The sequence below is a fragment of the Telopea speciosissima genome, chromosome 8 (assembly GCF_018873765.1).
Source record: "Telopea speciosissima isolate NSW1024214 ecotype Mountain lineage chromosome 8, Tspe_v1, whole genome shotgun sequence".
NCBI classification, from domain to species: Eukaryota; Viridiplantae; Streptophyta; class Magnoliopsida; order Proteales; family Proteaceae; genus Telopea; species Telopea speciosissima.
The window spans coordinates 15,285,517-15,310,770 of NC_057923.1; the positions used below are offsets into that span (position 1 = coordinate 15,285,517).

Below are 25,254 nucleotides of genomic sequence, written 5' to 3' on the forward strand. Positions count from 1 at the left end.
TTTGCTAAGCCCTTAGCTCAAAGCCTCTTTGATGTTATTATGAGATCAGTAAGGGTGTCAAAAGCTGACCCGGCACTGGTTCCGATAATCAGTTAAAGCTCGAAATCGGACCAATCGGTTAGTAAATGGCTTAGTGTTGGGTTTAGATAGATTTGTTCATTCTCGGTGCATGGTTGTAGGCTGACCGAGATCTACCTGGACCGACTGTTTATAGCTTGTTCGTAGCCCGATTAGCCCATTAAAGACCTATTATAGCTCAATTAGCATAAGCCTGATTATGGAGATCGAATATAAACATGTCCATTCCTTCCCCCTCCACCTTCTCACTGTTGGGTTAGGATTCTTTTTGATTGCCCCACTCACAAGTTTGCTAAAATCCAAACTCCAAGGGAGAAGGTTCTAAGGCTCTGTTTGGTTGCAAGAGATCTATTGGCAATTCATTGGCCTAATCCACCCAAACCTGCTAAACCCTTCCAACGTTTCCTTCCCCGCCATTGATCCTTTTTTATTGGCCTACTCTCAAGTTGGCCAAAATCCTAACTCCAAGGGACATGGTTTTAAGGTTCCGTTTGGTTGCTTATGTAATCATCATCCAACATGACAACATAAAATTACTTAAATTTTCTTATCAGATTTATAGTAATGATATATTTTAGATGTAATTTTTTTTCTTTCAACTTTTTAAATACAAGAGATTTCCATGCAAAGAAAATGAAATTTAAAAATATAGAATGGATGGAGTTAATGATACAATCACGTGAGATAATTATTGCAAAATTTTTTTTTTTTGTAAGTTTGACATTGTTATTTCCCCTTCCTTTACTTACCCTTTTTTTTTTTTTTTGATGGAAACCTTCCTTTACTTACCCTTGCAACCAAATGGAGCCTGAGTTGCATAGATGAAAAACTTGGGTTCGTTGCAACTAGGGTGACCAATACATTGAGGATTAAAGTTTTTTTTTTTGGATAGAAATTGAGGATTAAAGTTCATTGTTAATTGAATGTTGAGTTAATCCCGATTACACACCCTGTTAACATTTGATTCAAGATTTTTTTTTTTTTTAAATCAAAGATAACACTAATCTCATAGGTTTTTTGAGAATGAAATTCCAAATTCCAAACACATGAGTTCAGATCTTAGCATTGATGGAAAATCATGTTTTCACACTCGACTTGTCCTCAACAAAACTTGGTGAGAGCTGGGCTAGTCACGATTTTTTCCCAAGGTGAGAACATTTTGGATACTCAAGGAGAGTTGGGTGGAACATAATCATGCGGTTGAAAACATTTGAGACACTTCATGCTATATAAAACTACATATTTTTATCTATTCCATTTCTCCAAATTCCTCTAATAGAGGGGGGTTGGTGAATCCCACCCGGGTAATGTGTTCGGGCAGGGGTAGGATGGTCATTTTTGGCCTCTCTAACTCTTCTTAGGTTCCCTGCTAGGTTAGGTTCCTCTCATAGGGGGCCGGAAATGACGACCTCACCCCTTGCCCAAACACATTGCCCGGGTGGGGTGAGGTTGTCATTTCCACCCTCCTTATGAGAGGAACCTACGAACCTGACTGGGCAGGGAACCTGAGATGAGAAAAATTCGTAGATAAAGGTCCATAAAAATACGCAATCAGAAGCGACTCAGTCGAATCTAACTCCTCTCAGGTTCCTGCCCGGTCAGGTTCGTAGGTTCCTCTCATAGGGGGCCGGAAATGATGATCTCACCCCCTGCCCGAACACACTGCCCGGATGGGGTGAGGTCGTCATTTTTGCCCTCCCTATGAGAGGAACCTATGAACCTGACCGGACAGGGAACTTGAGAGGAGAAACATTCGACTCAGGAATATTCGGACTAAGTCTTGTCACTTTTTAATGCTAGAAAAATCTTCAAGACACTTAAGTCTCACTGCGGGCGCATGATGCACCCAGACACATGGGGTGGGGGAAATGACTGGCCCGCCCCCTGAATGATCGGAATCCTGCCCCATGTGTCTAAGCACAACAAACACCAAGATGTGCTCCCAAGTAGAGAACAACGTCCCCTTTTTTTTAAGTCGCTTGAGTCAATACCTAGTTTTCCAGTAATGCATTTGAAAAAATTGATTTTTATTTTCTTACTCTCTTTTCCAGAAGGTTACGTCGAGAATTTCAAATTGGCATGTTCAAATAGGACAATGAGCAACATGTGACACCCTTTGTTGTGAGGTTAGTAAGAACCTTGGATTAATATATTTATTGACTTTAATGGCTAGTTTTTCATAATATATTTTCAAAGTTTGCACATTGAGCCAAACCTGGTCCCACATGTTTGGCCATTCCTAGTTTTTTTTTTTTTTCATTAAATAGAAAATGTCTACATTGTCCCCAAATATTACAAAATTATTTTTTTCTTTCATTGGCCATTCCTAGTTGCCCACTTTGCTGAAGGTGCCAATTGGTTCAGTCAGTAAATCTCATGGTCTATCGTAGGGTTGTTAAATGCTGGCCCACACCAAACTGATTGGTTAGTAAATGGACCAGTGTCGGAACTAGCCCGATTATGGACCGATCAGTAAGGGCGTTTGGTTCTACTCTGATGGGCGCCTGATCGAGACTGATTGGCACAATTACCCGACCGTTAACCGATTATTTATGGATCATTAATAGTCTAATTAGCAGATTAGCCATTTACAATCCAATTTAGCATGTTTATAGTCTGATTAACCCGATTATAGCCCGATTACCCCAATTACCATGAACCTGATTATGAGCTGATAATTGACCGATCAAATAGAAACATGCCCATGCCTTGCCTACGAAGCTCGATTATTTAACCGATTGGTAATGGTGTGGGGTCTTAAATTGGTATGGACTGATTAGGTTTGACTCACTGATAGGGCCCCACTTACACCTCTATGAGATCCATTCTGCACCAATTATGGTAATAGAGCATCCTACTTACACTTATATGTTTTCCCTCTCTTGTTTAGTCATGGTTATTTTCTAGTCATATCCCATTTCTTCAAGTATTAATACGTCAATAGTATTGTTTTTGTGGTAGGGGTAGAGTTGTCAGTATACTTTTATAAATTATTTGAATTTGAACAATTGGAATGATCAAATCATCCATTCACATGACATAAATAACCAGCGTCAAAATTTTCCACTTTTTAAATGGGGTGGGTAGAGAGGAGATTGGGTTCAAAGTTGATACATTTTTCTTTGCTTTATTTTGACATATTTCTTGAAGGACATCTAAAGCACATGCCATTCTAACAGGTTTTGGGAGCTCTTTTAACAAGTGTGCATGTGAGCATATCATATGTCAGTTCCATCTCACAAATGTTAGTTGGGTGTGCAGTGTGCAACGCAAGTCACATGAAGTTGCATCAAGGTGCAGCTCCTCTGGCCATATCTATCATATGGTAAATCAGGTGGAATCAAAATTTTAGGAAGTAATAAATCTCACATTCCTCTATTTATGTATTAACTTTAAGTTCACATAATCAAATTAGGGGTCCAAATTTGATTTGCATCCCATTTTGCCATATTAAATAGCACATTCCTTTTTGAGAGAAACATAATAGTAATATATAAATGGGCGCACACTCTCTGTCTGGCAGCGCATTGGAGTGTAGACTGCACCCAGACACATGGGGTAGGATAGGGGAAGGATTTTTTGGGCATTTAGGAGGGGCAAGTCGATCATTTTGCCCACCCTTATGTGTTTGGGCACACCCTACGCCCTTGGTGCGGAGAACTTTATCCCTAAGTCACATCTTTAAGAATCATCCACTTTTTCCACTATCTATACTTCTATAGTGGGGTGCATTTAGAATTTAACACATTCTTTCGATTACCTCTTGTCTTATTCCTAAAAGTTCTTTAAGTCAACAGTTAAAAAGGGTATAAAAAAATTGCAAATGACTTGATTATGTCATAAACAAAAGTTGGCATTGTCTTGCAGATTCTTCAAGTTCATATGTTAAATGATAGGATTTACACTCATTGAAAATAAAAATAAGTTTACCAAAAAATAAAGAAAATAAAAATAAATTTAGAGAGAAAGAACGCTAACCGGTGTTGTGCCTCGGTGTATACCTGTGCCTAGGCACAACCGCATGCGAAATGATCGGTGCACCCCCTGGAAAGGTGGAAAGGATCAAGGGTGCACCGATCATTTCGCGTGCGACTGTACTGGGGCTTAGGTACATGCCGAGCCATAGCACCGGTTAGTGTTCCTTTTCCCACAAATTTATACCAGAAGAGCAAAAAAATTATATTACAAATTATTTTACACTTTAAAGGGTATATAAAACTATAATTAAAGGGAGAGGATTATTTCTAGCCAATGAGAGAACCCCCTTTGGAAATTGACATTTATGACATATCACCCCCTCACATGAACAATGATATGTGAGGGGGAGGGGTGGTACAATTTCATTTTTGAGGTAGCGTTGTGCACAACTTTTTTCCATAAAAAAAATTCCTTTATACTATTGCATTATCTACTTGGATAAAAATCGTCTACAGTGCTTAATCTTACGGTGCCTTTGCAGTTTGGATCTACTCGAGCTTGCTCCGTTGGATGAAGCATCTTCCACGTGTCAAGCTTACAGACTTGAACAGCAAGGGCACCATGGCAAAAACAATAAAAAAGAGAGGGGCTGTCCAGCTCACTTTTGTCTAGCCGGAAAATAGTTCGCCAGCCTAATGCAACACTAGTTTTGCCAAAAGTTCCACCACTCCATTGCAAGTGATTTGTACATAGGTGCATTTATCTACTAACCTTTATTCTCTAAACATGTGAGGCATGATTTTGTTTTTTTGGGTAGAAAGCGGGATATTCATTCATGCGCGCCCAACGCCAAGCAAAGGAAAACGGAATACATAAAACATGTGAGACATGATCGATGAGTTAACTCTGAAGTGTTAAGTGTGTTACCCCAAAACAGAAAAAGGTTTGGTGATCAATCATTTTCATCTAGAAGCTAGAATAGAGTGTTTCAGCTTTACCCAAAAAAAAAAGTGTTTCAGTGATTTTTTTTTTCTTTTCGAATGAGCAAGGTCTGTTTGGATAAATAACTAGGGTACCCTGTACCGTTAATAATTCCATTTTTCAAAAACCCTTTAAACCAAGATTATAAGGTACGAAAATGTGTGCAAGAGTCTTAATTGAAAGTCCCTTAAACTCTCTTAAACTCTCTTAAGTAGAGAAGGAATGACCAAAATATGTGTCACGCCCCCATCCCGTTAAGAAATAAACTAATGATAAAGGGGTGACTAGGACGATACGTGTCATCCCATAAGACTACCAGAATCACGATTTGCAGTGTCCCAACGCACAGTCTTAGTCTAAAAGAACATACCATAAGATTCAGAGTACAAAAGGCAAGGAATATTCCATTTCCAACGATCATAAAATAAGCGGAAGCGTTTATAGTAGTTACCTCATGTTCATACGGTTAAATGATACATAAATAGTTGGATGGATATCCCGAGTGACCATAGCATAACTACCCCAAAACAAGTATAGCAATAAATGTTTATACAAGGCACGCGGCCCCAAAAAGACAAAAGAAGGGAACACGTCCCATGTATCAATACGGCCCGTAGGCGCAGTCGTCACAAGGACACCCATCACCGTGCTCCTCGGTCACGGCCTCAGGGTCCTCTGTGCCGATATCATCGTACTCCGAGGCACGAACCTCGAGTCCCTGCAAAATAAGCATCTCCTGTGACCTCACCTAAAAGGTGTGCACAAGAGGGGTTAGCTCCACCGAGCCAGTGAGAGAGAAAAGGGGATGCACAATCACACAATCACAAATAGTCCATGGTGCATGCCATTATTAATTCATTTACCACCTAACACACAATGCTAAGTCAATGGGTATATGCTACTGCAATAATTCGGGAAGACACTGTGGATCCTTCCATTCTCACCACAATGCAACCTCAATTATTACCATGGAGCCCGCGCCGGTCGTAGTCATCACCACCCGAGAGGGAGACCCGATAACCATTACTACCCCTGGCCTGGCCTCTCTAACTCTCCACAGCGCAGGTGCTCGGTTACCCAACACCTAAACCCCTGTTGGTAAGGGTCGTAGCATAGGGAACTGAGCCTAACCACAGATATACTACATGAATCCTATCGTGTTGAGAGGTACATCCGGGTGTGTCAACGTCCCATTCCATCTAACACCCGGGTACCAGCACAACACGGCGCATACAGACAAGAATGAGATGCAATATACAATTCCACGTAATTCGGGGGTTCCGGTGCCAGTACTTCCTGGCACTGTAACCCAACACAGATCCATATCATCCTAATCAATTATCATCATCAAATAAGAATAAATGCAAGTATGCAATCATGCTTGAATGATAATGTCATAAATGCATGAATAAACAATAGTAAGCAAGCTCAAACAGTCACCCAAACCCACTCACCGTTTACTTGAATTAGGAATTTGATTAATTGTAACGATTCCCGCACGAGATCACCCCCTAGCACAAGTGTTGGCGCCTACGGAAGTGAATAAGAGTATGAGAGAGTGTAGGAGAGGCCTCAATGAAAAGCCCCGCAGTTTGCATAAGTCATAGGCCTTGAAAACCATGTCGGAGGCAATGTCGGACTCAACAGGCTTGCCTCCGACCTTGCCTCCGACCTTTTCTGCAGGCTCAGACCACATCGGAGGCAACATCGGAGGCACACAGACTTGCCTCCGATGCAACCCAAGTGCGATTTCAAGGTCTTAAAAGCCCAGGGTTGTCCCATTTGGTTCTCTAAGCCTCAAGGGACTAGGGAGGGGGGTGTCTTGGAGTCTATTTGGGTCTTAGAAACACCCAACACCTAAAGATCTAAGGGGGGGGGGTTTAAAGGAGCCAACAACTCCGAGTCCAGATTTGGGGTTCCTAGGTGGTTGGAACCTTAGGTCGAGAGACCCAGTTGGAGATCCCAAGGGATGTAGGAAAAGTAGGATAGCATCCTACAAGGGGAAACCAAACATGGTTCAAGCTACCCCTTTGGGTTTCAAAAGGAAAAAAAACCCCAACTTGGGGCTGCAACCAACGAACCACCCAAGCTCAAACGAGCAAGGGGGAGGAGAGAAAAAAGGGAGAAAAGGGCACTTGGCTCACCTGGTTTGAGGTACACTCGAGGTGCCCTCTTTAAAGCTCCAAACTCAACAGCCGTTTCCTTCTTCTTTTTCCCTTCCTTCTCCTTGCTAGCCCTCTCTCCTCATAACTCCCTTCTCAAGCACGGTTAGGTTAGGTTAGGTAGAAATGAGCCAAGACTAATGAATAGTCCTACCCACCTCTCTCTTATAGAAAACCACTATTAATGGCCTATAAGGATAAGGCCTCATAAGTGCACCCTAGGGTCTATTTGGGTAGGGTCAAACATGGCAGGGCACCAATAGCACCTTAGCCACAGGGTCTCACTCACAAGGGTCCTTGTCAGCAGCATTGGATGCAAGGTCGGAGGCAGCCAGTAACCTTGCATCCGATGCGAGTAGGAAGGTGGTTCCCACCATAAGGGGTCAGGGCCTTTGGGCCACACTTCGAGGGCTTTGAGGGGGCAGTAAACACACAACAAAAATTTGGTCAACCACTTACCCCTATCACGTCAAGGTGCAACCTCTGTGATCCCGAAGAGTTTTCCCACCGCGACGCTAAGTTCGTCACCAAGTGAAGTGTCTAAGTAGGGCGATACGGGGTGTGCTGCCCGATACTCCTCACTCTTGGGACTGGTACTTGGAGGGTAGTCGATGAAGTCACCGTCGATGAATTTTCCCCACTCCCGATTGAGGAATCTTTCCTCGACTGGCAAACCCGTGTCGAAGTCAACAATCTTGTAGCTTGGTTTGACTACCATTGTGAACAGCTCACCGGCATACATGGCAGCACCCTCTACACGTCACAAGGATAAAAGAAAGAAAAATATTAGGGTACCGGGTGCGGGTATAACAATATGTGGCCAGCAGAGTTGGTCGACCGCCTTGATGGATGGTCAACTCATTAGGAAATTTCTTTTAAAAAATAACCATGTTATAGCAGTTTGGGCAACAGACCAAGCCCTGTGAATAGTCCAACCACCCCAGTTCGCCTAAACCTCTGGTCAATAAAAAGTCCATAACCTATTCTTCCGAGCCCGAATTGACCTAATTTTGGACCATATGAAATCTAACTCATAAGATCATCGATCAATATCTTTTAAGCTTTGGCCGATTACGTTTGAAAGACTTCTTAAATTTCCCTTGAAGTTGCAGGTTGTGCAAGAACAGGGTTCTAGACAACACTGTCCTCAAATAACGTAGATGGGCTTCAGACCGGTCGGGACACCGACCGGATCGACTTTTTAGACTTGAAATGCATGAATATATGGCATTTTGACTCCCATAGTTGTTCTGTCAACATGCCTACTCATATACCAATATAAGTCCAAAATGCTCTCATATGGTTATAAACAAAGTCGCCTAACTAAGGCTAAACCATTAAGCCATGTTTGGGTACTTATGAGGCTTACTCCTATGGGTCTAAGAGGTTGAGAATCACTTCATAACTTTGAAAAAAAATTATGTTACAAGTTTAAACGAATTCTAAGTCTTCAACGTCGATGATGAACATCCATGGATATGGTCTAGCCTATACTTTGAGACGCTTTCCACTTGGCCTTCCAGAAGGGAAGCTTGATCTTCAAGTAGACTTCTCAACTTCATGCTCGTAATATCATCCAAACTTGATATGATCTTCCAATTAGTGAAGTTTTCTTAGTGACTTCATTCACTTTCTTGGGCTTGCCTTTCATGCAACTTCTTGATGTTTGAGAGGATATCAATTTGACCATTTATATTTAAAAATTTTCATCAATAAACACAAGTTAGTAATCACCAAAAATATATTCAATATAAATGTTTCAATAATTTACACGTCAGTTCATATTATTTTTGTTTCATGTATTAGGGTTTTGTTTAACGTTTATAGTGTCATTTCTATAAATAACTTCTTGTTTAGGAATGTTAACATATTCAATGTAGTTTTTATGTTATCCTATCCATTTTAACTCTTATTTTGTAGCCAAATGCATCATGTAAGTTTTCATCATCTCTTTTCTTTTTTTTTTTCTTTAGTTGTTTGCATTAAACCTAATCTATATATTAGTTACGAATATTTATTATCTAATAAAAATGCCAAGAAATGAAAATACCTGTTTAACTAAGTGGACTCGGATGCTTGACGCTTTCCATAGATTGCAATCTGGCTTGAACCTGATCTTACGATCGGACCGGTTCAAATGAAGTCATGTTTTATTTGTAGATTGTAAAACCTAATCTAGGTGGTGACTCCCTATTCATTCTCTCCCAAGAGAAGCATAAGATTCTCTTCAAGAAGATGATAAAAATTCACCTCTTTTTATTAGTACATATTCTTACTCAAAATATTTCTAGTTGTACTTGAGTGTCCCTTGAGGTACACACAAAGTCACACACAGGAAGATTCATTGGGTTGGTAAGGATTGTATTCAACTTCCAAAGCTTGATGGAGGTCTTGGCTTTAAAGATTTGTATATCCAAAACCAAGCTCTCTTGGGTAAGCTGGGGTGGCAGCTGATATCAAATGAAGAATCCCTGTGGGCAAGATTGTTGAAGAGTATCTACTAACCATCGTCCTCCTTCTTGTTGGCCCAAGCGGGGAGTAGGCCCTCTTGGGCTTGGAGGAGTATTTTGTTTGGTAAGCAGCTGTTGGACCAGGGGTTGATGTGGATTGTCGGAGATGGCCTCTCTATCCATATTTGGGATGACCCATGGATTCCATCGATTGAAGGTTTTCGGCTTCACCTCCCTAGGTCTTCGGACTGTCCCTTTCAGTGTGTTTCTGACCTTATTGATTCCCAAGGCAAATGGGATGTTGGGAAGCTGCGATCTTTCTTCTTGCCCTTCGAAGTTGCTTGTATCTTGCAAATCCTTATTAGCTCTGAAGGATGCAGTGACAAGTTGTGTTGGGGCCCGGCTCCAAATGACATTTTCTCAGTGAAGTCGGCATATAGGTTGGGTTCTCAACAGATGAGCTACTTCTCAAAGTCTGCAAAGAAGGCCAACCTTACTCCAAAAGAGGTTTGGAACAGTATTTGGAACTCCCTTACCCCCCCTGAAGTTAAGACCTTTTTGTGGAAAGCTTGCCTTGGTGCAATTGGAGTGTTACAGAACTTAAAGCAACGTCAGATTGTTGCCTCAGATGTTTGTGGTGGTTGTGGTGCTGAAGCTGAATCAACTGAGCATGCCCTCTTCTATTGTCCGGTGGCAAAGCAGGCATGGTTTGCATCGGCGGTGGCACTGAGAGTGGATGCCTTTCCCATCCTCTCCCTTTCGGAGTGGATTCTGAAGTGGAGTGGCCCCCCTGGAGCTCTAAAGAAAGATCGAAGAGTGTGCTTTACCTCCCATGCTATAGTCTCTTGGGAGATTTGGAAGATGAGGAATGCGCGCTGCTTCAAATCTTCGATACCCCCCTTCAGGACTTGGATTTCTTCGATTGATAAAGAGATTGAGGATGCTCTCTCCCTCTTGTCGAGCTCCTCAAACTCTTGCTCGCTTGGGACCTCGACCCTTGCTCCCCTTAATCGGCCTGAGGGAACCTTCTCTTTTTTTATGGATGCTGCTACTTGTGATATCCCTAGAGCTCTCAGTGTGGGTTGTGTTGCTTTTGATCCAGGTGGAGATATTTGTTTGATTGCTTCAGAGCATTTCGCCTTGGGGCCGGCAGTGGTTGGTGAGGCACTGACAATCCTTTTAGCCCTCTCGTCTGCTCGCAGGTTGGGGATTACCTTGGTATCTCTATATTCGGATTGTCTCTCCCTCATCAAATGTCTGTCCCCCTCCCTCCTCTATTTCTTGTATTGTGCAGGATATTGTTTCCCTCAAAACTGCATTTTTCTTTTGTTGCTTTGATCACATTAACCGGGCTGAAAATGGCCTGGCTCATCGTATCTCGAAGTGGGCTCTATCTAGACCCGAGACTGTTTTCTTGGTATCCCCTCTTTCATGGGGAAATTTTGGATACTGTAACCTCTTTTTTGAATCAAGGAAATGAATAGATTTTAGCACCAAAAAAAAAAAAAAAAAAAAAAATTCACACACAGGTCACTTTCAGATGTGGATGCAGGTATGAACAAAAGTAGAAATTTTAGATTTTTTTTCTTATGGCTTCAGAAAGTATTTTGTCTCCTACAGGAACAATAGACATTGTAGTGAGACTGGCAACCTTTCCCACTTGTTTGAAGTCACTATATATATGTGATAAAAAGAAAGAAAAAGAAGGTGAGGCCCTCATTGGCCTTGTTGAGATTCTTCAATGAATTATTAGTTTTGGACTGAGACCTTTGTAATCCAACCCTCCACTCAATCCTCTTATCCAAATGTCCATAATAATGGAAGCTTAAAGTCTCACATCCCATCATCTCTTTTTATCAAATGATAGTAGTTAATGAGATGTAGTGTAACTTAATAGCCTTATCTTAGAACCAATACAGGACGTATCCAGTGCACGAGGTTCTCGCCATTGCAGGGTTGGAAACGGTCATAATATACGCAGCCTTACCCCTGCTTTTACAGAAAGACTGTTTCTAGAGTCGAACCCGTGATCACTTGGTCACAATAGAGCAACCTTTACCATTGCACCAAGGCCCGCCCTCTTACCTTGGAACCAATATCATATGGAAAGAAAGAAGAGTAACTTAATTACTAGCTTATCGTCCCATCAAATTGGTGCTACATCCTTGAGCTGTGGTCTTTTAAAACAGGCCCAACTGGGCATAATAGTGATGCACTTGAGATCAAAGCAATGACATTCAAAACTTCCAAAATATCTAGGTTGGGAGTTGGGAACTGCTAAATTCTGCACCACAAGTTTATAATCACCATTAAGAAAGAAAAAAAAAAAAAACTTGAAATCAAATCAATTAAAAATGGTGAATGACTGTTTCAATGCTTGACTGGAAGATGCTTTCATAAAAAGCAGATCAGTGAGTTTTCACAAGCATACATGGTGGCATATGTGAGTGGGTGTATTAGAGGTTTAAATCTGACAGACTAACCTAACCAATAACAAAGTATCTTTCTTCTGCATCAAGTGAAATGTTGTGTCTTCATTCATGAATTACATGCCATATCATCTTCTTGTATCCACCTTGAATCCTTGACCTAGCCTGGTGAAGAGATATCCTAACAACACAAGTACTATGTATTCCAGTTGGATCATCTTCATATATCTAGGAGTAGAATTCTAAACCATTGGACCTATTTGTAAGATGAATTTGGGTTTGAACAGTGCAAAACCCTAATGATAAAACCCATATGGTCTCTAAAACACAACCAATAATGAAAGACAAAAGAGAAGAGAAGCATGTAGAACAAGCACAAGCTTATCGCCAAATGTCTCTTCTATTACGAAGACTGCCCGGTTGCGAAGCTTATCTAGGAGATGTTTTTTATTTGCATTCATGCCTTTTGGAAAGAGCCACTAAATTAAGTTCTCGTTTAAGTGAAGGAAGTATGACCGTTGTACCTTGCACCTTATTAAGTTGATGAAGAACAGTAAAAAATAAACAACGATCCACTTGAATCTCCTCTTTACTCTGCCCTTGACGAATCAAGTCTTGAAGGGATCTTTTGCAACCTCACATTTTTCACCAGTGTGCACTCTTTTTTCTTGTGGGAGAAAAGAGAAGTGAAAACAACGTGACTGCAGGGACCCTTCTGATTAGTAGTACATATGGTATTGTCCCAAACCAAACCCACTTCCACAATGGGTTTGGTCTAAGTGAACTGGATGACATGCTTGAATCAGCCCATGTATTGGGATCCCCATCTAAATGCTGGACCCAATAATTAATTAAGCCCATGAAATGACTTTGGAAATTTCTTACACTATTTTCTAGCAAAATCTTTAGGTTCAACAAAAGAAGTACCTTTGCAATGTTAAAATAGCTTGGGATCCCTACACATGTATTCTAGTATACAGGAGATATTTAGGGAAGGACAAGTACATTAAAGCTGTGTTTGGTATGCATTCTTGGAATGCACTCTAGGTTGATTGAGCATTCTCAGATGATCAAAATAATTATTTTTATCATCAAAGAATGCATACCAAATGCAGCCTAATATTGCCTTCCCATCTACTCCATCTACAAATTTTCCTTTTTTTTTTGGTTCCATTTCTCTGCTTCCTCCACTCCTAATTTGCTAGCTCTACTCATAGTTGTCAAGGCATTGCCTGGGTGACGCTTGGCATCCAGGTGCTTTGGTTGCGTACCTCCTATGCCTTGGGTTGCCTAGACTTACGTTGTGACAACTATGGCTTCACTGAATGAAAGGCAGATTCTGAATAATGGAAGAATGCCTTAAGAGACACAAACATGTCCCCATCAGAGATCAAGACCATCAAGTTTATAAATGCCCTACCATTCCACCGACGGTTCAGCATAGAAGAGTGAGAAGGTGAAGCAAAGGTATCAAAAGGTGAATACACCATTAAACGTCATAGTCCTGAGCATATACTTTTCAGCTAAAGAAACAATTAAAACAGATATAGGGTGCCATCTTCGTTAGGTTCATATGGTACCCACGGTTAGACCATGTAAGATGGTGGTGGTTGAAGTTGCATTGGAGGTGGTAGCGGCGGTAGAAAGAGTCGAGATTCGTTATGTTGGGTCTTTTTTGTTTTTATTTAACAAAACCACTTTCAATCTGTTTCTCAAAACACCAAGAAAAGTAATAGGCGGTTCTACCTCCCGAATGAACCAAAAAACAGATGATCCTGGTCTAACATGGTTTGACAGTCTGTTCAACCCGGTTTAAAAAACTATGGACACCTTTATAGTCAACTACTTGTTCCTTTCTCTACAAGAGGAGCTTTCACTTGACCCATATAATGTAGCAATTGAGATTCCTAAATCAAACATTCCTCCCCCACACCCCCCCCCCCCGCCCCAACAGAAAAAAAGGTGCTGGATCATTCCTCTGTAAATCCATGGGTATTTTGCTCAAATTATAATTATCGTTAGATCTCATTATCAAACAAGTGACTCGCGTTTGGATCCAGATCCTCTACTGCCGACCTGCCCGGCAAGACTGTGCTGCATGCAATGACCGCCTTAACCCCACTCTGGCAAGGTGTTTGGGCAGGGGTAAGGTGGACATTGCGTGCAACACGGTGTCTGGGCAGCATGGTCCTGCCCTGCGCTGCCGAGCAGCTCGGCAGTAGAGGATCCAAATTGCTCGTGTTCAATCGGCTGAAACTATGGAATTTGAGTGCAATTTCTCCATCGTTAGGGATGTGCAGTGCAATTTACCCTTAAAAATGAAAGGTACTAAGAAATAATGGTTATTTATTTATTTTGGGTGGGGGGGTGCCAATTGGTTATCGGAGCAAAACTTGTTACATGAATTACGCGATGAGGTCAAACAATAGATCATTTTAGGCATCCACCTCTTTGGAATGTATCAAATCCATATTGACAAAACTCAAAACCCTTTTTTATCCAATAACCTTAAAAACCTTAAAAGTTAATTAAATTTGTGATGACAAATTTTGTGGACAAGTAAACTTCAAGGTCCCCAGACTATGAATTGAATTTCAGCCTAAACAAAGTTCACCAAATGGCATAATATAACTCTGAAAATCCAAGGACAACAAGAATGTGCACGGGCAGACGGCTACAACCAGAGTTTGTGAGACATTTTGGTTAGCACAAGTTTAACACTAACCCAAGTCAACCTGATCAATTGCTAAACCCTTCTTAAGACTAATGTTAAAATCTCCCAATCATTGGTTTATTTCACAACTTGTCCTTTTTTACAAATCTGCCTTCAATTCAGTAGATAAAATGACAAAAAAAATATTTGTAGCAACTCCATGTCATTCATTCTAACCATCTTAGAAAAACACGATGACAGTCAACAATACAAAGACTTAGGTTTAGAAACTGCTCAAGACATTAATTGGACTAAAACCAGTAAAAAAGAAAAGTAGTGTAAAAATTCTTTTAAATTATGAGAGATCAAAAGTAGTGAAAAATTCTTTTAAATTATGAGAGATCCCTATACAAGATATGCTACACAAACCCCACATCAATGTGAATTCTGGTTACCAGAGACCTCTTTGACTCTTTATTTTACAGGTCACCACAGATTTTTAACAGTACCTGTACAGCTGATGTAAATTAGCTACAAGTATGCCATTTTATATGGTGTTCTTCAATTTCTTATCTGCAGACATGAAGAGAAACTATTGTTGCATTAGGTAATATAAAAGATGGAACCACAACAATGTTGCAGTCAAAAGACAGCAGGAAAGCCTAAAGATAATTCAAAAGATTACGTATATGCATCACCATGAAAGTATATAAAAATAATGTGAAATTTCTATTACCAGAAATTTTGTAACAATTGTTTTAAGAATGCCCAGAAAAAGATAAAACAAAAAATATTTCTATTTAAAAAAATCACAAAAATACATATTCAGAAAGGAGGGGATGAGGTAAGTGGCCATGCATGTTTTTAATTTTTGTAGTTTCAAAAAACCCAGATTACTTGCCAAAGTTGGCATACTGCTTGCATTCACTTGGCATGTGATTGACATTTAAGGAAAAAAATTATGACCAAGGTTTGCAATACATTACTGATTTCAGTCTTTCAAAAACAAGGAATTTTGGTTGAAACTAGAGTTATAGGAATTGCCTGGCCCAGACAGCAGATCTGTTGAACCTAACTTTGATTCATACCTGTTGATTATGTCGATGGAACATCCAACTGGACTGCTGAACTATTGGGCAGCAGGAACATGTTCACACATAGCAAATGCCTCACCACTTCCCTAAACTTCAGCAATGTCTATATGTATATAAAAAATATATGTTTAAAAGATGCTGCAAAACCTGTTTGACTCAGCCCTGTCCAATCTATTGAATAAGTGAGCAATGACTTGGCCTCATTTATGGGTTGGTGGATGGGCTAGGTTTCAGAACATAGGTTGATACTTTACAAGAATTTCCACAACGACGCAGAGGTTTCCACAGAATGATTTTGCAAAAAACTGTTGCTAGAGATAATCAAGACTTTGGACTCAAAACTCCCCAAAAAATAGCAATTGTGTTTGTGCATATGTGAACACTATTAAGATGTTCACTAATTTATTCTAATTTTAGAAATATTATTTTTGAAAAACGCTTGTGTTATTTAATTCTTAATAGTTTTGTTAAATGTTTATAATAACGACCATGTCTTGTAATGTACTACTAGATTATCAATATAAATGGACCTTAATTGTCAAAATTCCATAATAATATTTTTATTTAAATAAAATCTATAAATAATATAATAGTTTTCATAATTCTGAAACCTGAACTACTCTCACCTTCTTCCTTTCTAAACAGCTCATTCTTTCTTGCCACAATTTTTAAGGAGGACTTGGGCATAAGGATACTCTGATTGACTTATTAGTTTGAGAATTTTGACTAAAATTTGTTAAAAATGAAACATTATTTATTTTAATTTATCATGATATCTTGTAATTCATTAAATATTGGCCACTATATGACCTTTGTATCATCAAAATTATTCATACTATGAATATTTCCTAAGAGAGTTCAGGAATCCCTCTCAAAAGCAAATTCCATTGGCTTTTCTGTAATCAATGACCAAAATTGCAAATAATGGATATGAACAATGTACATATAATTAAGCCCAATGATATTAATCATGAATTTATTTCTTCACACAAAAAACCTAAATTCTTTAAGAAGCATGATAAATGTCTAATGCAGCCATTATACGAACTAAAGAGAGTTATTTCCTTTTCATTTTCTAGGAAAAGAATACTTGTCCTACACATGCTAAACATCCATTTACAAAGTAAATATTTTTACTTTTAACCATTTTATAATGTATATCCAAATGAATAACAAGATAACTCAATTTAATGCAAAAACTGAAGGTACACCTCACAAATTCATTGAAATTATGGAATATATTAACAAGGATACTTACATGGAAGTGAAGAATGCAGCATTATATAATGACAAGAGTCAACTCTTATTGAGCTGTCCAAACTTTATACTGGAACAGCAACAGGCCTTCTGCTGGTCTTTATCCCTTTTATAGCTGCAATACAGTTACTTTGGATGCAAAACACTTTTATGTGTATATTTCCATGTATGCAATCACTTTGAATTTAATGAAAATAATCAGAAATAAAAATCATTTCAGTAGAGATAATGAATCCATACCTTCAGCATAATTTTTAGCTCCAAAGACAGCAGAACCAGCAACCAAAGCATTGGCTCCGGCTTCAATAACCTGCCAGCATGATTGTAATCATAATCCAAAGAATATAAGCCATAAAGCTAAGATAAAAATTAATGTTTAACTTAGAGAAGACAGAAGTAAGTTCAACCCACAAATTTATGGAAATCAATATGAATGTATAGTATTATAAGTTTTTTCCCCCTGTGCATGTGTGTGGCGCATGCATGCATGTGCATGTGCATGTGCATGTGCGTGTTTGTGTGTGAGAATAACATATTTTTACTAATGGAAAAAAAATGGTTGAACAACCCAAACAGGTTAAACCAACCGTCACAGGCTACCTTTACAGCATCAAAGTCCAGAAAAAAAAAGCAAAAGCAAAAGCAAGGTCAAAACAGTTGGGAGATTTAATCATATAATACATGAACTTCCTTCCTTTTTATCATTTTCTCAAATTAGTAAGTATATGCCAATATAATTGGAATACATACTGTTAGAATAAGGCTAAGCCACCTCTAATTCTTCAGTATTAGCTCTCTCTCTCTCTCTCTCTCTCACCGAGGAAAAAATGAAAAATGACATAATGAAAGACATACCTTATATGCATTTGCTGGACCAACTCCACCATCAACTTCAATCCATGGGTTCACACCCTGAATAAGCAAGTAACCAAATATTTAAGAAGCCTTTCTACTCTATTTCGGTTCACATAGACTGGAATCCAAATTAAAAGGTGGAAAAATGAGGAGGAAAATTCCCTTTTATTACCTTCTCGGCACACATCCTTCTCAAGTCAGAGATTTTCTTTACTTGGCTCTCAATAAAGATCTGTCCACCAAATCCAGGGTTGACTGACATAATCAACACCAGGTCAACCACTGCACATGTAGAAAAGACGAAGTGGTCAACTCCATACCCATAGGCTGAATAAAGTCCCAAATGTAATCGGGTCTTTAAAACATCATATTGGAAAAGATAATAAAACATGACATTTTTACAGTAGGGACTTTTGGCATGTAAATAAGAGTTGCATGAACCTAATCCAAGGTTTATATAATAATCTAATGCACTTGTTTTTTCCAGATGGTAAATGGTTGGAAGGGAAAATATGTTAATAACCCATTTTAGAAACTAAAAAACTGTAAGGGTATTTATGTAATATCCTTTTATATGTTCTAATATAATTCTACTTGTATTAATGCCCAGGCTGTGAGGGGCAATTTAGTAATTAGCCCATCTGACCTAAACCCTAGTTTTCCTATATATACTAGCTTTGAGGCAGCCCAGGTATTCCAAACTAGATACTCAGGGTGTAATGCTTTAAGCAACCTCAAGTGCTTAAACCCTAACCCTAACAATCTTAAAGCATTATTATTATTTATTTATTTATTTATTTTTTTTTTTTTTTCGTTTCTCTGCGATCAAGATCGGCTTCAGCAGAATTGCGTTGAAGATCGCATTAAGATCGATCCTTGATTCGATTTTGGAGATCGTATGTGACGATTTTACAGGTTTTCTTTTGAGAGATTGGCGTAGGTTTTCCTTTGAGAAATCTGTTTCACGTCTTCGGCTTTAGGTGCGATCGTGGTTCACAATTTTGATTTGAGAGATCGCATTACGCTTGGAAGATCGTTTCTTGTTTCGGCTTTTGGATAATCGTACGTCACGATTGCAGTTCTCTCTAAGGCTTCATTTGATCAAAGCTTTTGGTTATCTTTCCAAAGTATTTATTACGTTTCCAAAGCATTATTTGATATTGAAAGGCTTTTTGTCCTTTCTTCATCAAAAGGTTTTGATTTGATAGATTAAAGAAAAAAAAACCATTAACTTGTCAGAGAAGGACGTTTGCTTTTGGATTCTTTTGCTTTTGATTCAATTTCAAAAGCCGAAGTGGTTTCGAGAAAGCTTTCTTCAAAGAGCATCGATTGGTTTTTCTTCTTTTTTTTATTTGAGAAAAGGATAAAGCAACTTTTGGCAGAAATTTATTTTTGGGTTCGGCCATTATCTGCGAGCAGCCAACATCCACGCTAGCAGCCTGCATTAGCGTGTACATTACAAGTGTCGATACCGCTGCACCGTCGCGATCTTTTCCTCCTTCATCTAAATCCAGGGTTCTCCATCACAGGTGTGACTGTTCCTTGAGCATTTATTTTTTTTATTTGATCTTTTGTTTGGGCATATAAACAAATCACTTAATATGGAGAAACCTGTTCCAATTGAGATGATCAAATTGGAAAGTTTTAGTGGCTCGAGTTCGATTCTTGGAAAAGGAAGACTCGGTTTGGATCAAGACCTTAATATTTTCTACATTGTAGTAAATACTTTTTTCGATTGTACGGACCTAATGAAGCCCAATGGATAAGTGATGAGGACTTTTGCAAAGACTACCTATTGAACTGCCTGTCAGATAGGCTGGCAGAGACCTATAGTAAATATGAGTCTGCAAAAGAGATTTGGGAAAACCTAGAAGCCCAATTCAAAAAGGAGGAGGACCTATCAAAAACTCACTTGGTTGACAAGTTTATGGACTTCAAGTTTCAAGAAGATAAGGAGATACTTCCACAAGTAACAGACTTTGAGAACTTGAGAACAAAATTGAACCAAGAAAACATCCCCGTTGTTGATGCATTCTTAGTGGGTGCAATTATCTTTAAGTTACCCTTTACCTGGCATTCCTTTAAAACTGAGATGCACAGAAAGAAAACACAAGTGGGGCTGGATGATCTCAAACGGTTCATTAGAATCGAAGATGAGAACATAGCTAGGAATAACTTGGAGATGGTGAAACAACAACAGGCATCTGCCAATTTGGTTTCACAACCCAAGAAATATCCTAGGCAGTCCAAGCCACCTAAGAAAGAACCCCAACAGTTGGAGGCCAAAAAGCCTAATTTTAAAAAGAGGGGCAAGTGCCGCAACTATGGCAAGTGGGGTCACTATGCATCTGAGTGTAGGGGTCCTAAGAAAGGGAACACTGACACACCACAGAAGGAAGTTCACATGCTGGTGGACAAGACTGAGCCTACTAACTTTGTTGCCATGATTGGCAAGGGTAAGGGGTTGGCCAGTACATCTTCAGATTGGTGGTTAGACTCTGGAGCGACTTGTCATGTTTGCAATAGCAAGGACCTGCTCACTGATGTTGTTCAAGTAGCAGAGACTGTCACTATTGCAAATGGAGACGTCGTGGAAGTGGCTCAACAAGGGACAGCGAACCTGGTTCTCTCATCAGGTAAAATATTAACTTTGAAAAATGTTAAAATCTTTCCTGGTTTTGAAAAGAATTTAATTTCCATTGGAATTTTGCTTGATGCTGGCATGTCTATTACTTTTAGTAGTGGTAGAGTAACATTGTCTGTTAACTCCTTTTATTTTGGATGTGCTTATAATTTGAATGGTATGTTTAGGTTGAGTTTAGCTAATGAGACAATAAACCAGGTTAACCATAATTCACTTGATCCCAAAATACTACATTGTAGGTTAGGACATGTGAACTATAGGAAAATGCTCAAACTAGCTAAAACTCATAATTTACCATTAGACACTTCAATTAGATTTAACAGATGTGAAGTGTGTGCTCAAACTAAAATAACTAGAAAACCGTTCAGACCGGTTTCTAGGAGTACTCAACTTCTTGAACTTATACATTCTGACATTTGTGACTTTAAAAGCTACACAACTAGAGGAGGTCGGAAGTATTTGATAACATTTATAGACGATTTTTCTAGATACTGTCATTTATACCTGTTAAAATCTAAAGATGAAGCTTTTGAAAAATTTAAAATTTTCAAGAATAGGGTAGAAAATCAGTTTAACTTAAAAATTAAAAGATTTAGAAGTGATAGGGGAGGAGAATACAAATTGACAGAGTTCAAGGAATTCTGTTCCTCTGCAGGCATAATCCTTGAAACTATCGCTCCTTACTCACCTCAATCAAATGGCATAGTGAAAGAAAGAACAGGACGTTAACAGAGATGTTAAACTCCATGTTATTGACAGCTGGTATGCCCTCTTGCTATTGGGGAGAAGCAGTGTTGACTGCTAATCACATTCTAAATAGACTACCACATTCAAAACTGACTTCTACACCTTATGAACTATGGCATAATCATCCCTGTAGATATGACACTCTTAAGGTTTGGGGCTGTATAGCTTATGTTAGGATACAAGACCCTAGGAGACCTAAGGTGGGAACTAGAACAAACACTTGTGTATATCTAGGTTGTGCAGAAGACAGTGCTGCAGACCGGTTTTTGGATCTATCAACCAATGTGGTGATAGAATCTAGGGATGCTATATTCTTTGAGGATAAATTCCTTAGAGATAAAGGCCTGACCTTGCCTGGTTTGGTCAAGTGGTTACTGAGAATCACCTTTGGAATCGAACCAATTGTTTCGACACTACTCCCACAATGCTCCTTGAATCAGAATCTAGAAGAGTATCTACTAGAGATCGAGTACCCAAGAATTTTGGTGAGGATTTTGTGACCTACCATTTAGAGGCTGATCCATCCACCTATAAGGAAGCGATGAGATCTAGGGACTCCCTGTTATGGAAAGAAGCCATTGATGAGGAAATGAGCTCTTTAATGCAGAATGAGACCTGGCACCTTGTTGATCTGCCTAGAGGGGCCAAGACAATAGGGTGTAAGTGGGTACTGAAGAAGAAACTTAATCCGGATGGGTCTATAGCCAGGTATAAAGCACGATTAGTAGCTAAGGGCTATAAACAGGTGAGAGGGATAGATTATTTTGACATCTACTCCCCGGTCTGCCATTTGGCAACAATAAGGATTCTTCTTGCCATAGCATCTATTGAGCACTATGTTGTGCATCAAATGGATGTAAAAACGGCTTTCCTTAATGGAGACCTAACAGAAGAAATCTACATGAACCAACCTGAAGGGTTTGTCATGGAAGGTTTTGAAAAAAGAGTTTGTAAATTAAACAAATCTCTCTATGGTCTTAAACAAGCACCTAAATTGTGGCATGAGAAGTTTGACAAGACAGTAAAGAGCTTTGGTTTTCAAACCAGCAACTCGGATAAGTGCCTTTATTTTTTGTCTGAGTCAAACAAGGTCGCGATTATTTGCTTGTATGTAGACGACATGTTGATTCTAGGTTCTGATCTCTCTGTAGTGAGTGACATTAAAGAAATCTTGTCCAAAGAATTCGACATGAAAGATCTTGGTGTGGTAGACACCATTCTTGGGATGAGAGTAAGCTTCAGTGAGCAAGGGATCACCCTTAGTCAGACTCATTACATTGAGAAGCTACTTTCTAGTTGGGGATACAGTGATTGTAAACCGATTGAGACACCCTATGACTATAACAAACGGTTGAAACCTAACACAGGTGACATCGTGAATCAGTTAGATTATTCTAAACTGATTGGTAGTCTCATGTATGCAATGAGTTGTACTAGGCCAGACATAGCCTTTACGGTAGGCATGCTGAGTCGTTTCACTAGTAATCCTGGAAAAGAGCATTGGGATGCCCTATCGAGGCTGATGAGATACCTTAAGGGTACTCAAGGTTATGCTTTATGTTATAATGGACATCCTCCAACTTTGGAAGGATATTCTGATGCATCTTGGTGCTCGATTTGGGAGACAGCAGATCCACCAGTGGTTATGTATTTACACTAGGAGGAGCATGTAGCATGGAAATCCAAAAGACAGACTAGTATTGCTCATCATCTATGGAATCGAACTTTATGCTCTAGCTTCGCGGGAGATGAAGCAGAGTGGATAAAGGATCTGATCATGGATATTCCATTAAGGAGTTTTAAGTTAAACTCTATATCTATATTCTGTGATAATCAAGCAACCAAGACGATTGTGAATAACTCACTCTTTAATGGTAAGAGGAGACACATCAGGCTGAAACAGGCTATGCTGAATTATAGAACAGAACAAGGGATTATCACTTTGATTGATGTGAGATCGAAGGATAATACGGCAGATGCCCTTACAAAGGGATTGAACAAAGATCGAACATTCAAAACTACAGGGGAGATGGGGTTAAAGACCATTTAGTCAGGTCTTAACCTAACCCAATATTATTTTGAATTATTCGAATCTCATCTAGCCTTGGTAAGCATTCGGGACAGTTTACATGTTTCAGATAACTTAGTTAGGTTACTAAGTATGGGGGTTTGTGAAACCATTCCAAACTTGATGGTGTAGCAAATTTTCATGTGAAGTCTCCTTACTTTGTTATTCCACAAAGGAATATGAAAAATGTCTGATATGTTTCAATGATATTGTGCTAGTCTTTATGTCATTCCAAATTTGATGACATGTCTTTCATAGTATGGTGTACCATTCCAAATTTGATGATACAACATAAATCTATGACTGATATGACGAATACAGTATTCCAAATGGAAACATGGTATGGTCCTTATGATAGAGACTATATAGGATCGAGTTCTTGTAAAGAAACTTGATGATGATGCTTATTGTTTTTTGATTTACCTTCACCATATATGAAATGTACTAAGTTCTTATTGTTGAACTAGATACTATTGTGCAAATGATTGAATTCATAATATCTTATGAAATTCATATTTGACAAATTACGAGAGAATGGCGAAGATGGAGGAGAACGGTTGAATCGGATCTCGATGAGGATGACTTACTTGATGAGTAAAGTCACATGGATTGCAAGGACTTTTCCTTTTGATTATTTCTTTTGGTTTAGCCACTTGCATGTGGAACTTCGGATTTATTGTTGGGTTTAGTTTTGATCTAAAACCTTTGTTTTATTTCTTGAAGTTTACTTATTTCTTATTTGATTTATTGGATTATTGATATTCAATTTATATTGATTCAATTACTGATTGAACAATGGTTCCTATACATGTGTAATGGATATATGTAGAACATAGGAGGAGATTGTAAGGGTATTTATGTAATATCCCTTTATATGTTCTAATATAATCCTACTTGTATTAATGCCCAGGCTGTGAGGGGCAATTTAGTAATTAGCCCATCTGACCTAAACCCTAGTTTTCCTATATATACTAGCTGGAGGCAGCAGTCTGGGTATTCCAAACTAGATACTCAGGGTGTAATGCTTTAAGCAACCTTGTGCTTAAACCCTAACCCTAACAAAAACTTCACCTACTTTGCTAGTTTCACATTCTCCCTTCATAATTTAACTTCAGTTAATGATACTATTCCAATGTTACAAGGGATGACAAAGCAAAAAAGGACATTCACCCTAGCGAATCTAACACTAAAATAATTGTTTCCACATCCTTATTCCTCCAATGGGCTTCCAAATTCCTATTATTGGCTGTTAGTCCTTAACTATCATCTCTTATCTCTTTCATATCTTGTTAGTTTTCCTCGGGCATAACTGATTACCTTACTTTCACCTCAGAAAAGTAGCAGAAAGCACAATATCAAATTAGTAGAATTGTAGAAAGCATTTCAGATTATCTGGACTTTTTGTTCTAGACAAAAGCTAAAGGCAGTGATCACAAACCTAAGCACAAAAATACAGAGCTAAATACTTCAGTGATCCGATCCAGAAAAGTAACATCAAGGTTTTCAGAAAAAAACTACGCAAAGAAATAACAGTCCCTTCACTTACAAATCATCAAAGGCACCTCTAAAATGATACTGTAAATAAATATTACCATCAAGAACACATTCTATGGCAGTTAGAGGGGTAGCAGGGTTTAAGACGACTCCTGCTGTAGCTCCTAGACTCTTGATCTGAATCATAAGAAGCAGGTACATGTGTGTCAAAATATATGCTTGCAATTTTTTTGGGGTGGGATGGTGGTGTGAACACAGAAAACAACAAATTAAAATATGAAGATCAAGGCAATAAGAAACTCAAGCTATTTCTCTTTTTAATGAAAACTTTATGAATACGCTAAGCTTTCTCTGTTTTACTTCTTCACCTCATCTCCCCCCCCCTCTCCTTTTTATAGATGCCTTCTTATTTGAGTTGCTTAGG

At 39.0% G+C, this 25,254-nt stretch overlaps 1 protein-coding gene across 1 annotated transcript; it reads right to left on the bottom strand.

The window, feature by feature from the left end:
- Positions 1-16,960: 16,960 nt before the first annotated feature.
- LOC122670502 (ribulose-phosphate 3-epimerase, chloroplastic-like) lies at positions 16,961-25,053 on the bottom strand. The gene is made up of 5 exons (XM_043867409.1): positions 24,929-25,053; positions 18,050-18,159; positions 17,878-17,934; positions 17,263-17,332; positions 16,961-17,137 (listed from the first exon to the last, which is right to left on the bottom strand). Exons 1-5 carry the CDS (start codon positions 25,029-25,031, stop codon positions 17,088-17,090), a joined length of 390 nt encoding a protein of 129 aa, XP_043723344.1. The 5' UTR covers positions 25,032-25,053; the 3' UTR covers positions 16,961-17,087.
- Positions 25,054-25,254: the final 201 nt, after the last annotated feature.